General features: G+C 34.3%; 1 protein-coding gene across 3 annotated transcripts in view; it reads right to left on the bottom strand.

Moving 5' to 3' along the window:
- Window positions 1-12,841, bottom strand: part of PCDH15 (protocadherin related 15) — a 761,207-nt gene that overhangs the window by 460,823 nt on the left and 287,543 nt on the right. For all 3 annotated transcript variants that reach the window (XM_057505880.1, XM_057505879.1, XM_036928766.2), the window contains one exon: window positions 8,997-9,116. In XM_057505880.1, the coding sequence (XP_057361863.1) occupies window positions 8,997-9,116 (120 nt within the window). The remainder of the gene's footprint in view (window positions 1-8,996; window positions 9,117-12,841) is intronic.

A 12,841-nucleotide genomic window follows, 5' to 3' on the forward strand; every position in this document is an offset into this window, starting at 1 on the left:
CTACTCAAGGAAATCTTTTTTGTCATCTGATTTAGGATTTAATCTTTGCTCTGATGTTACATTACTTTTTTTCTAAACAACATTTGTTTTTCGTGTATTTTCTGTTTCCCCTCACGGATCCTCTCAAGGATCTCTGTGATGTGAAAATACTTATCTTTATGTCTTTAACAAAGCAACTTAATGGATGTTTTTGACCTTGTTTTAGTTGAAAATTTGCATTGGACATTTGTAGAATTACTACAAACAATACAGTTAGTAATTGAAGATTTTATTTTTCTTAAGGGCACTTTTTAATTGAACTTTATCCTTATTAGCTAAAACCATGTTTTATAGATATCTGAGATTTTTATTTTATGAGGTGTTTCACTAACACTTACCTTCTAAGAAACATAAGAAGAAATATCTGCTCCATGATTTAATGTTGCTCATGAAGTATTGCATATGGAAAGCCTGGCATTAAAATTAACTAATTTATTAATTAAGCAAGTATTTATACAGTATCCTTCTGCCTAAGAAAACAATAGAATAATAATCATGAGACAAATTAAATGCAAACTGTGGATATATCTTTAGGATGCTTATTATTTTTCCCTCTATCAGAAAAAAAATATTGGAACTCAATAGTAAATGCCTTGCTCTAATAATATTTCTTAAGTTTTAATTAAGGAATAAAAAACAAAATTTAGTAAGAAAACAGAGTTTTTAAAAAAATATTGTATGACAAAGCCATAAAGGAATATGATAATGATTCTCCAAGTGTAAGGATCACAGAAATGTATCATTTTGATTGTAGATTCAAGTATCTGTTCCAGAAATTCCAGAAATCCTCAGAAGTCTGCATTTCTAACAAAACTCTGAAGTGCTTCTCATGTAGATGGTTTGGGTTTTACTTTGAGAAACAATGGACTAGGAGATGGAACTTTTAAATGTACTTCAAGTGAAGACTGCCAAAGGTAATATGAGATGAGCATTAAATGTTTTCCATTTTTAGTAATTCCTAAAAACTATGCTTTGTCTAATCCTGACTCCCTTAATAATAAACAATATGTCAGAAGGTATCTATAACTTTTTGGTAGCTCTGATATGTGTGAGAGTGTGTATGTGTGTGTCTTAGAAAACTTTCCAGTCTTATGACCTTGTCAAAGAGCTGTTTAAGGTAGGAGGGGAGGTGGAGTCTGCATTCTTTCTCCACTACTGTTTGTTTTCCTCTCTCTAATGCTTAGAGCTCAGGATCAGCAATAAAGCAGAGGGATGTAGGATCATAGCAACACCAATTTCCATAAGCAACCTATATTTTGGAAGTATGGGCATGGCCCTCTTTCTGTTAGTTTTGTACAGGGCTCTGTAAAATACAAACTGGCTCTGGGTTATTTGGGTGATGGGAATTGAAATACTGACCTCTACCTGCACAGTATTAATGTGGGAAATCCAATGGTGGCTAAGCCTTTTCATACCCACAGGCACCAAACATCTGGTGTCCATCAAGAAAGGCCCGTCACAGACCCATGGTAGTTTAGTGACTCAGCAACTATCTGACAGGGGGCAATCCTCCATTTAATAAGCGAGAGCATAGGACAGTTTAAGTGATTTATCACTGCTGGAATGATGGGAAAAGTTTAGGAGGCAAATGTAATGGCAACCCCAACACACACACACTCACACTATCTTTAGCAAAGAAGAGATGGAATGTAGACATTCTATCAGTTCTGTCTTTCTCCAGAGATGACTCCATGCCCAGTGACTCTCTCTATTTTATGTGAGAAGCTAGGGTAGTACCACTGTAGAAAAAATAACACCCCTCTACCAGTCCCAAAAGGAGGTGTTGGGGCCCCACAGTCAGATGCTCTGGAAATAGAATATGGGGTACTTAATGCTATTCTCAGCTAAGAGCTTGGTCATTCATCATTTTTTTAGGAAGCAGGAAATATTCTGTTTGGCCTCTCATATCAATGCTATATTTACAAATATTGTTTGTGACATTCTCCATTCAATCATAAGGACTAGAGATTCAGTTCAAAAGAAGAGATTTATCTTTTATAGACACACACATACACATGCATATTTGTGCAAATCTATTTCCTGGCTATCTAAGGACAGAGCCAAGGTACGAATATGCCCCACTAGGCCTGTAACTGGGAAGTGGTAGGAGTTTAGGGAACAAGGAAGATGTAGCTGTCTCTCAGGGACTATAAATTCTCTTATTATTTTTCTATATCTTTCTGGAAGCAGTCTCTCTCACTCATTCTCTCTCTTTTTCTAGGATTTCCCCATTTGTTCATGGTAAGAATGACTGTGACTCTATTTCTTATTCCCAATAAGCAGTACCAACTCTGTGTGCTAATCAGTGTCCATTCACTCTTAACCTGGTCACTAATTAAATCAGGGACCATGCCGTTAGCTGCTGATCCATCCATAGGTTGTACCATTGATGGGATGAATCCCATAATCTAAGTTACCTGAAATGAGAAGTGGAGTATTAAGCAAGATCACATAGCACTTGTCCACTCAGAAGGGACTGGACTTTGAGCAGCAACATTAATTTGTTCCTAGTAGAATATCAATACTTTGATCATTATTTCTGTTTTATACAAACTTCTCCCTCTCTGCTATACACACATACACATGAAACATACATATGTACATTTAAGGATACATTAAAGATTACAATGCAGTTCACCTTGTTCCAACTAATTTCCCAGGAAATTGTATTAAGAAGTCTCTGGTTGGTTTCAGTGGCATATATGCCATGAAGTTAAAATGTCACAGAATTACACAGAATAAAGACCTGTTTCAAAGTTTTACACAAATAGACTTTAGATAATGGCTTAATTAAATATGAGTATTCACTGTAAAAGAAGAAAAATATGACTTTACAGGGCCATGAGACTGCCATGATATAAAGTACCTGGAAAAACGTAACATTCTTAGTAACTTACTTATAAGTAAGCAACATTGTTTTTGCTTAGCCCAAGGTATTTCAATAGTATCTGAAATTTGGACTTTGTCTTATAGGCAAAACTACTTCAGGATGATGATTTGTTAAAAACATTTTGCATTGAAACTGTGGTTTAAACTTTCTGACTCAGGAAAGTCAAATGTATTACATGCTTACCCATTGCAAAAGAAATGATGTCTGATCTTTTTTCTCAATGCTCTCAAAGCTATAGAGACTCAAGAATATTACAAAAGGACTGTTCACTCAGGAGCTGATAAAAATATTAGCATGCACTGAAGCACCACACTAATGCCTCCAAGAGAGAAGCATACTGTTCAAATGTCCTTGGCACTCTGCTGAGTGGTGGGGGTAGTTAATAAAGCTGCAGTTGCTGCTCACTAGGTGCGCTGGAGACTACTGTAAGGGATACGCCATCAGCTCCCTCCTTACCCCTTCAGGTCCAAATGCTTAAAATGATAAATAAAGGTCACTTCAGTCTGGCATGAAAAAAATAAAAAGTTTATGATAAGAAGAGTTCTCTGATAGTATAGTGCATGAAGTCTTATCAATCTGACTTAACAATGGGATCAAAATACCAGACTGATATCTATTATATGGCATTCTTCCATATAAGATTAATTCCCCAAAATGAAAAACGTCTGCGTGACATGTGATGAGAAATTCTGATCCATCTTAAACTAAAGAGCTTTTTCCTCTTCTTTCGTAAACAATCTAATTAGTTAAATGCATTATTGATGGCCTTACTTTGTATTACCAAGAAGTCGCAAAAATAATATTTCACAATAACTGTGATAAGCACAGTACAAATTCTTCTAGTTCACTGTCTAGAGGGCTTTAATAATGAGGTATTTACTAAATTACTTTTGTCTAAATACATCAGTCAAGAAAGGATAGGTTATCATGCAGGAACAAAACCCCCAAACTGATAGCTTAATGTAAAACATTTTTATCTCTTATCCACTTTTTAAATTTTCTTAGTCACTGTCAGCAAGTGGGTTAAGTATATGTCATCATCCAGGGACTCAGGCCAATGAATGTTTCACCTAAATATGTTTTTCTCCCATTACTGCAGCAGCGGGAGGGAAAGTGGTGACTTGTACTTGTTTGACAATTTCAGTTGTCAAATGTTGCACTCTTTGCTAAAAGAAGGCACTTTTATTTAATCCGTGAACAAAATCAGAAGACTGAAAATCGAGCTTTTCTTTTCTTTCACCATTCTTTCTATCGAATTTTATTTAAAATAAAGAAAGGACACATTTGGGAATGAAGAAGCCTAGTGACGTTTACTTGTGAAGGTCCTAGTCAAGCCTCCACATGGGAACTAATAGTCAACACCTAGATTACAACCTTATAAGAGTCTAAATTGAGGGTCCAGCTAAACTGAGCCCAGACTCTTAAACCATAGAAACTGCAGAAGTAAATATGTTTGGTTTTAAGCCACTAAGTTTGTAATAGTTTAGTATATAGAAATAGATGATCCCTAAGGCTTGTCTAAAGGACTGATGGTGACATATAGTAATGGTAACTGATAACTATTATATTTGCTAAGTTTTCAACTTAATAATATCAAGTGATATTATACTTTCACTTCTCTGATATTTAGGGAAATATTGACCTGAGGATGCGCTCACATATGTTCTTGTATTGGAAAGAATTTTCCTCCCTTTTTACATGGAGAGATAAATAGACAACTCAACTCCCTTCCCTTTTTAATACTTTCTCCAATTCTCCCTTTCTGAAAGAGAAAACATCTGATATCTATATTTCTAAATTTATATTCTAAATCTATAATTTATATTCTAAATATTTATATTTATAAATCTAAATTTCAATGTTTCTGATTATAAATTAGTTCCAGTGGCAAACCAGCTGACAGCTTATCACCTTATCACTGCAGGTCTACAGTCCTGAAGGAAATAAATGTATATTTTTGTTGTTGTTAGAACTTTAAATTATTCTATCATTGTTGTTATTGCCTAATATTTAGGAAACCAGAATGGTTCAGAAGCAAAAAAATGAGTAAAAAAAAATGTAGTCTTTTAAAGATATACTGAAGAAAGGAACTTATGGGGAATTCATTATTTTTCTTTCTGACTGATTAACTCCCACTGGACTCAATCTTTCCACCAATAATAACTATGCAGCTTGGAAAAAATACAGAAAGCAAACAAACAAAAAGTACCTGACATCCCTGTAGAGATAAACAAAGCAGGCATGTTCTGGAGCAAGTTAGACACTTGAAACAAGAGACCACATATTTTTTTCTGTTTCTGGTTTTATGGTAATTAGCCTGAATAAAGGCCAAATTTAGCACCTCAGGGAGACAGTTAAAACTCTGATAGAAAGCCTAAAGTCTTTCTGGCCTGAAGAATCAGGAGACAGACTTTGGGAAACCAAAGTTGGAAAATGAAGGGAGAATATTACAAAGGAGAAAGGTGGAAAGAGACAGAACAAAATTCCACTTACAAACTATGCCCAAATCTCCAGTTTGCATGGAACAGATTAACTACTTAGCAGACTGCCCTAGATGTGGACAGGATTCTGGCACTTGACCTGCCACCGTGAGAATAAAGCTTAGCATAAGCCCTTTTTTTCACCCCCAGTGTTCCTTGGTCATTTTTAGGTCTCATTGAATCCAGAGTGAACTTGCCCCTTCAGCCTGGAGCTGAAACCCCCTTCAGCCTGGAGCTACACTCCACAAATAACATTCGCAATGTCCAGGATAGAGTTAAAAATAACTTGACACATGATGAACCAGGAAATGTGATTCATTTTGAAATGGAGAGGAAATCAAGGAAGACCAATGTTAGAAAAAGCAGACAAGGATTTTTAAAGTAGGTATTATAACTGTGCTTACACTCAGATATATAAAAATAATATGTATGCTCATATGTTATTTTGGGAATCTCAGCAAAGAAATAAAAATATGAAAAAGGTAGATAGGTGTAAGAACAGAATGGAGATGGCAGAAAACACAGTGACATTGAATACAGATGAATAGGAAATATCCAATTTATAGACATGTAATTAAAATATATTGAAAATATTTCAACAGAGTCTGTACTTGAGGAACAAGAGTTAAATGCCTAACATACTGGTGATTGGAATCTCAGAGGGAAAGTAGTGGGGGAAACAGGCATGAAACTATTGAAAAAATAATGACTGATTATTTCTTTAACTAGTGAAAGGCAAATTCAGAGATGAAAGAAGTTCAGTAAACCACCCCCTCCAATAATTTCAAAGAAAACTACACCTTGGCAAGCCATAGTCAAGTTGCCAAACACTCCAGATTGAAAGAAAATCTTGAATGTAGCCAGAAAAAATGACACATTACATACTGGGGAGCATGATTCAGATTTCCATTTACTTCTATCAGAAACACTGGAGGCCCATATATAAAGTGATGGGAAGAATTAACTAATAATACCTTACATTATTTTAAGGCAAGAGGGACATCTGCAAGTTTCTATAAGGATAAAGCAGGCAATGGAAATGAATGAAGTAGCTGGAGAAGAAGTGTATATACAAATAGTGTATGAATGGCAAGAGTTTGTTCCTAATGGGAAGCTGCAATTTAACTTCAGCTGATTGTTGTCTTATTGGAAATCAGGACAGCTAATGTCATATGTCTATTTCCTAAGAGAGAAGAATAATCTACATTTGAATGTGAAATTTCATGATTTTTAGATATTGGCTCAAAAACTATTTAAATTAGTGTGTGATCAACACAATGCCTATGGGTTGAATAAAACTTCAGATCACTAATTTGTGATTTCTGCTCATGCATCATGCAACATCAGAAGGAAAACAAAAAAACAAAAATCAACCTTTTTAAGGTTTTAAGAATAGACCATGTACTATTTACTATTTGCCATACAAAGTGAGATTAATTTGGAATATAATTACATCTGCAAAAGCCAGAGGTAACCACTTTTCAAGTTAAATATGTTTTATAATCTATACAATATTTTTTAAATTAAGAAATTAGTAGGAGACTATTATGGTGCTATTAATGTTATCAGTATTACTAGAGACTAAACATTGGTGGAATATATAAATTATCTGGTATTTCTCTTTCATAGATCTTACAGAGGAAACTCCTACTGAGGTTTACACTAAATTTCTATGATGGCTAAAGATGGATTTCCTCTGTATGAATGTGCCTTCTTTAATGCTTTCTCCTCCAACATACCTTAAATTAAGTGTTGTCATGAAGTCTTATTCTTTAGACTCACTAAATTAGGACCATGCCCAGATAATTTATTTACTTATTCCACAGTAGTGCTAGCTTACTAGAGTACAGTTTTCTTTCTTTCCTTCCTTCTTTCTCTCTCTGGCTTTTTTTATTTGTTTGTTTGTTATTTGGAAATTGCACATGGCTGATTGGCTTATCCAATGTATAGGTACTAAAAGGTACATATTATTTTTGATGCCAAGCCCACAGGTCCCTGAAAAGGCAAAATATTCAGCACAAATTATAGCATAGCTAACAAGAAAATTCAGCCCAACAAAACTTCTAAAAAATATTTTCTAAGTAATATGTTTTTGTCTCACACTGTATCTAAACCTTGAATAGGTTTGGTTTTTTATGCAATGTAATAAATATTTCCCTAAAATACATGGCCAGCCTGTTGTCTATTTGTTGGGAGTTTCATTTTTACAGCTTGAGGAGTAGACTAGGAAATGATCTTCACAAAATATAAGCTACAAACATGGAACACACATACAATTGTTTTATAAAACCTAAACAGAAAGGGAAATAAATGGTTTAGAAATAGAATGTGCAGTCTGCTGCATGTTTCTACTTTTAAGCTAAAAGTGTTTCTCTTGCCCTTTTCTCCTCTGCTGTTCCTTGATCTTTTCCATTTCTTATATAACCCTTTCTACTCATTGTCCTTCTTTGCCACATTCTCATTATCTCCCTGTTTTTTGGTTTCATTGTTCTGCCTAGAACATGTGGAGACATACTTTTAGGGGAAACAAACAAACCAAAAAATCCCCCCAAATCTTCCCTTGACTCTACTGTGCCCATAGGCTTTTTATTTTTTTCACTTTTCCAATTTTTTTCAAAATCATAACACACGAACTACACCTGTTTTATTAGAACACAGTAGAGGAAGAGTGGAACAGTGTGCTACTCTGAAACTGGAGTCCTCATTCCACAGCTTAGAAGCGGCCGTGAGATACCAGGCAAATTAGTTCACGCAGAAGCCTGTTTTCTCTCCTACGCAATAGAGATACTCCTCCTCACTTACTGATATTTGAGAAGAAAACGAGGAAATGCATCCACGATTCACTTAATTCTCACAGTGTGTGAAGTAGAACTTATTGTGTTCTTAATCTCTGACATCTCAATGGGTTGTTTGTTTAAAGTTTATACAATAAATATATATACTCCTAATATTCAACATAAAAGAGAAGCATTAATTTACTCACTAAAGTGATCTTAAAATTACACTTTTAGCAGGCCGTGGTATTCCGAGAAGTTGCCTGGGGCTAAGAAAAAGGGGAAGATAGCAGTCAGGACTTGCCGCTCCAAACAGCTTCAACAAAACAATTCTGATTTTGTCTGTTATATAAAATATATATGGAAGGGGACAAAAATAAAAGCCTAAAAAAGTGGTAGAAATCCCAAGGTCTACTAAAAAAAATCTATTGCTAAAGGCTTTGTCCTCTTCTCTCTCTTAGGTTTCATTTTCGGAGAGGTGGCAGCACCTGTGTTAATTTGCAGTTTCCATAAAGCATATTCATCACATTGGTTATATCATCTTCAATGGTTTATTGAGAATGCTTCTGAGCCCACAAACATAATGGAAATTTAGGAAAAACAGCCTATTATACCTAGAAACATAGTTTAAACTATTACCTGAAAAACCCAACAAATATTAAAAAGAATGCAATTTTGAGATCATTTTTAATAATAGTATGATTACTAATGTGATTTCAGAGCTGTGTAATGTAATAGTACAAGTGTCAGCTGAAGTAAATATGACTTTTATTCCTCAAAGTGAAGTCACATTGCAAGTAGGTATTTACATACCGGATCATCTGGATTATATTGAATAACATATTCTATCTGTCCATTTGGGCCGTCATCTATGTCTGTAGCTCCATTGTCTCCTGAAAATCCTGTAAATATTGTGGTACCAACTGGAGTGAGCTGAAAAGAAAAGAAAAATGATCAATTCTCATTTCATCAGCAGCACATCAGAATGGTTCCAGCACCCGAACTAGCCCTTTACTACACAAAGAGGGAGAGTTGGCAGCTGCTCACAACCACAGACCTGAAATGTTTCAAAAGAATACTTTGCCAACCTTACACAGGAGTTCTTATAAAGGTTGACATTTCCAACATCATAATCCTCAATTTGGGTAAAGAAATAGAAGGCCCTAATTCAGTGTGAAGCACATTTGGACCAATTTATGTCCATTAGCATCTTAGCTACTGTGGAGAAAATACATCTAGCGTTCTTCCTTAAAAAAACAAATGAACAGACCTTAATGCATTGAGCTATCTACAAGCAGAATTTAAACTGTATGAGGAAGTTAGTTTCTTTATTTTGAAATCAAACACCATTTCAGAGAGATCAATGAAATCCAGATTGGTAACTATGCAAGTGGAAGTTTGAAGAAGAAAAATTGGAGGCAATGGATGCCCTGCCTATCAGAGGAGAGAGAAAGCTGGAGGTTTCTTCTGAGTTTGTAATGTTAGTTTAATAGAAATCCATCATGTGACAGGAGTTGGTGAGATGGTCATATTTTTTCACTTCAAATTAACAAAATAACAACAAAGCTAACATGGCAAAAAGACCATGGTTTGACATTTGGCCTATGTGTCTAGCTTTATTTCTCATAGCTGTCCACCCATCACTGTTAATTTCTCTTACCTGTAGGTCTTTGCATAATGTTTTCCTACACCTAGAGCCTCCAGTCCTCAAGCTTAAGCTGGAATCCTACTCATTAGTTACATTTCAACTTAATCAGCTGTCACCTGCCCCTAGCCATCTCCTAAACCATCCCTAATCTAGCGCTCTCTGCCCCACCTAATAATATGGGGCCCTTTTTGTTCTCCACTCCCTTAATCACCGCAATGTCACAATGAATCAATGAATTTTGTCAATAAGCATAAGCCCTGTGCCTCTATGGAAAAGAGGCTTTTTCATTTTGTTCTGAGATATATTTTGTTGGTTTTTAAATGGGTTTCCTTCATGGAGAAACAATGCTTGAGAGTAAAAAAAGAGTTGCCGCATTTACTTCCATTTTCATTGGCTAAAAAGTCCACAGGGATCCATGAGGTAATGCAAATGAATGAAGTAAGCCTGATGCGCTTGGAGACGAACTGTGCAGCACATGCTGTCTCTAAAGCGGCAGTTGCTACTCGGCCCCAGCAAATTCTTGCCATAATAGAATATGGAGCCAATGTTATTAGGTCTTGTAATACTTTAATTTTAAAAGAAATCTCTTGGTTCTAAAGTTGGCAACAGATTTTAAGGAATTAAACTGTGAATTTAATGGGCCAAACAAAATAACATCCATTGGCCTAGTAACCTTAGTAGTTTGCAACCTCTGATTTAGAAAAAGAATACAATTATGATTACAGAAATAAACCATAAGTACAAAGTACTGGGCATTTATAAAGCCAGCCCTCCTGGAAGGCAGCTTTAAAAGGCAAACTTTGACTTTCTGTAGTTCAAAGAGAACTGAGAATGAAATGACAGAAACATTCTTATGTAGCTCTACTGTTTTAAGATATGAAAATTTTAAATTAAATGGCAATGATTTGTTTCCAGATATCTAATAAAACCAACTTATAGCATTTAATCAAAGCTCTTTTTCCTTAATCAGAGAAAAAAAAAACTGTGTCATGGACTGATTTTAAAAATAAAATGAAGTAAAACAAACAAAAGAAAAAAAGTTAACCAGTAAGTGTCTGGAAATTTGGAAAACTGTGTCTCTTTCAATCCACTCACTGACACAGCATGCCCTACTGGATTAGATTCATTACAGAGCAGGATCCAGAGGTACTATAGCTAAGGGCAATAACATTAGTATCAAAGCGGAGGAATATAAGATCCAGGGGAGTTCAGATTATAGGCCGAAACATTGAAGATCCTGAGATCAATGAGTAAAAAGTGAGTGGAAAGGATGCTAGAAACAACTTTCTCTACTTAATCAATTCTGCTAGCCCATTTAATATGTACCTAAAAAGATAGTTTTTATAACATTGACTTTTTTAATATCAACTCAGTATCCTAAAAACAATATTTTTATTTTTTAACATGTTTTTTTTAATTAAGGGAAAGAAAGGTTTCGACAGAACACCCCTACATCACCTATACATTATAGAACTTTGAGACTTAAGTCTGTGATTACATATTTATTTAAGAGCAAAACAAACAAAAGAAAAACCTTATGAACCTCTCATCTAATAATATGGCAATTTGTTTAACACTCAACTGCATTTTTACTGTACAATGACATTATTTTCTTTTGCAGATGTTAAATTATATAAAGAGGGGTTGACAGTTTTCTTCATGCTGGTTTAATAATACAAATGCAATTTGACTAGATGTAAAGTTTCAAGTATTATCTATGTACTCAGAAACAAAAATAACTAATCTGGCATTTGAGTCTCAGAATCCAAGAAGTAAATGAAACCTCCCTGGTGGTTTAAGCCATAGAATGGCAAGTGTTATAGGAAAAGCTATATTTCTCCTTTTTAGTTAAGGAGAAAATAAAGCATAATGTTCTTTAAATCCTAACACTGTCTAATTTTCCCAGTCTTATTCAAGATTAAGTTTCTAGAAATAAATATTATATGATCATATTTGGTTGGGATAGATTATCTGAAGGATTTTACTTGCTACAATGAGATATTTGCAAGTTCAAAGACCCTAGCTGTGAAAAAGATCTATATTTTTCTTCAGCTACATAAATGCTTTGAAACTCATAAAAGGCAACAGAAAAATGTTATGGTGCCTTAATATATTATCATTGATTAATGTTTTTCTTCTTTGTCACTGACACACCTCTTTCACCACTTAAAAAATAATCACATTTATAAATAGGTGATAATTGTTAATATCTAATCATTTAAAATAAACACTACATTGTATTTCTTTGGTTACCCTAAAAAAATACACTGGGTGATAAAGTCTTCTAAAGGTTATTACCAAACTAGGTGAAAAATGGTTTACTATGTACTGTGTATGATAGAAATGTAAGGTTAGTCCAAAAAGTAATTCAATTTCAATCATTTTAATTTTATGATTTGAGTTTATTTTGGGGTGCCACACATGATTCTCCCAAGTAGCATTTATGTGTCTACATATTTATTTATTCCTTGAGATTACAGATAAAAATATGATCCTACAATAAATTCTGTTAGTTTCTATCTTTGAATGGAAAATAAAAGAGAAACAATTGCCTAGATGTGGAAATAGAGAATAAAGCTTATTATTTCTGTAATGATATCATATAAAGGTTATGAAATTTAATCTTTCTTTTAAAGAAGATTTTAGGTCCTTGAACATTAACGGTAAACATTAGTATATCAGTAGTAGATTTCAGCATCCTATATTTCATTCATGGTGCTGTCTCTGTTCACAATTTGAGTAAAAATTAAAGATTTTTCTGCCAACGTTGAAAATGTGATATTTAGTTGTTCACAGTAAAGGACTCAGGTAGTATACCAAGTTATTAGCTCAGCATTTGTATAAACTAGTAAATTTTGCTCTCCTCTATAGTTGTACATTTAAGCCAAAATCTTGACACAAATTGTTCCTACTCATTCCCACTACTAGAAAAAGCAAATACACACACATACATGCACACACAAACACATGTAAAATGTAATCCTAAAACAGATCAGTAATTGAATTAAAC

This window comes from Manis pentadactyla, chromosome 8, assembly GCF_030020395.1.
Source record: "Manis pentadactyla isolate mManPen7 chromosome 8, mManPen7.hap1, whole genome shotgun sequence".
NCBI lineage: Eukaryota > Metazoa > Chordata > Mammalia > Pholidota > Manidae > Manis > Manis pentadactyla.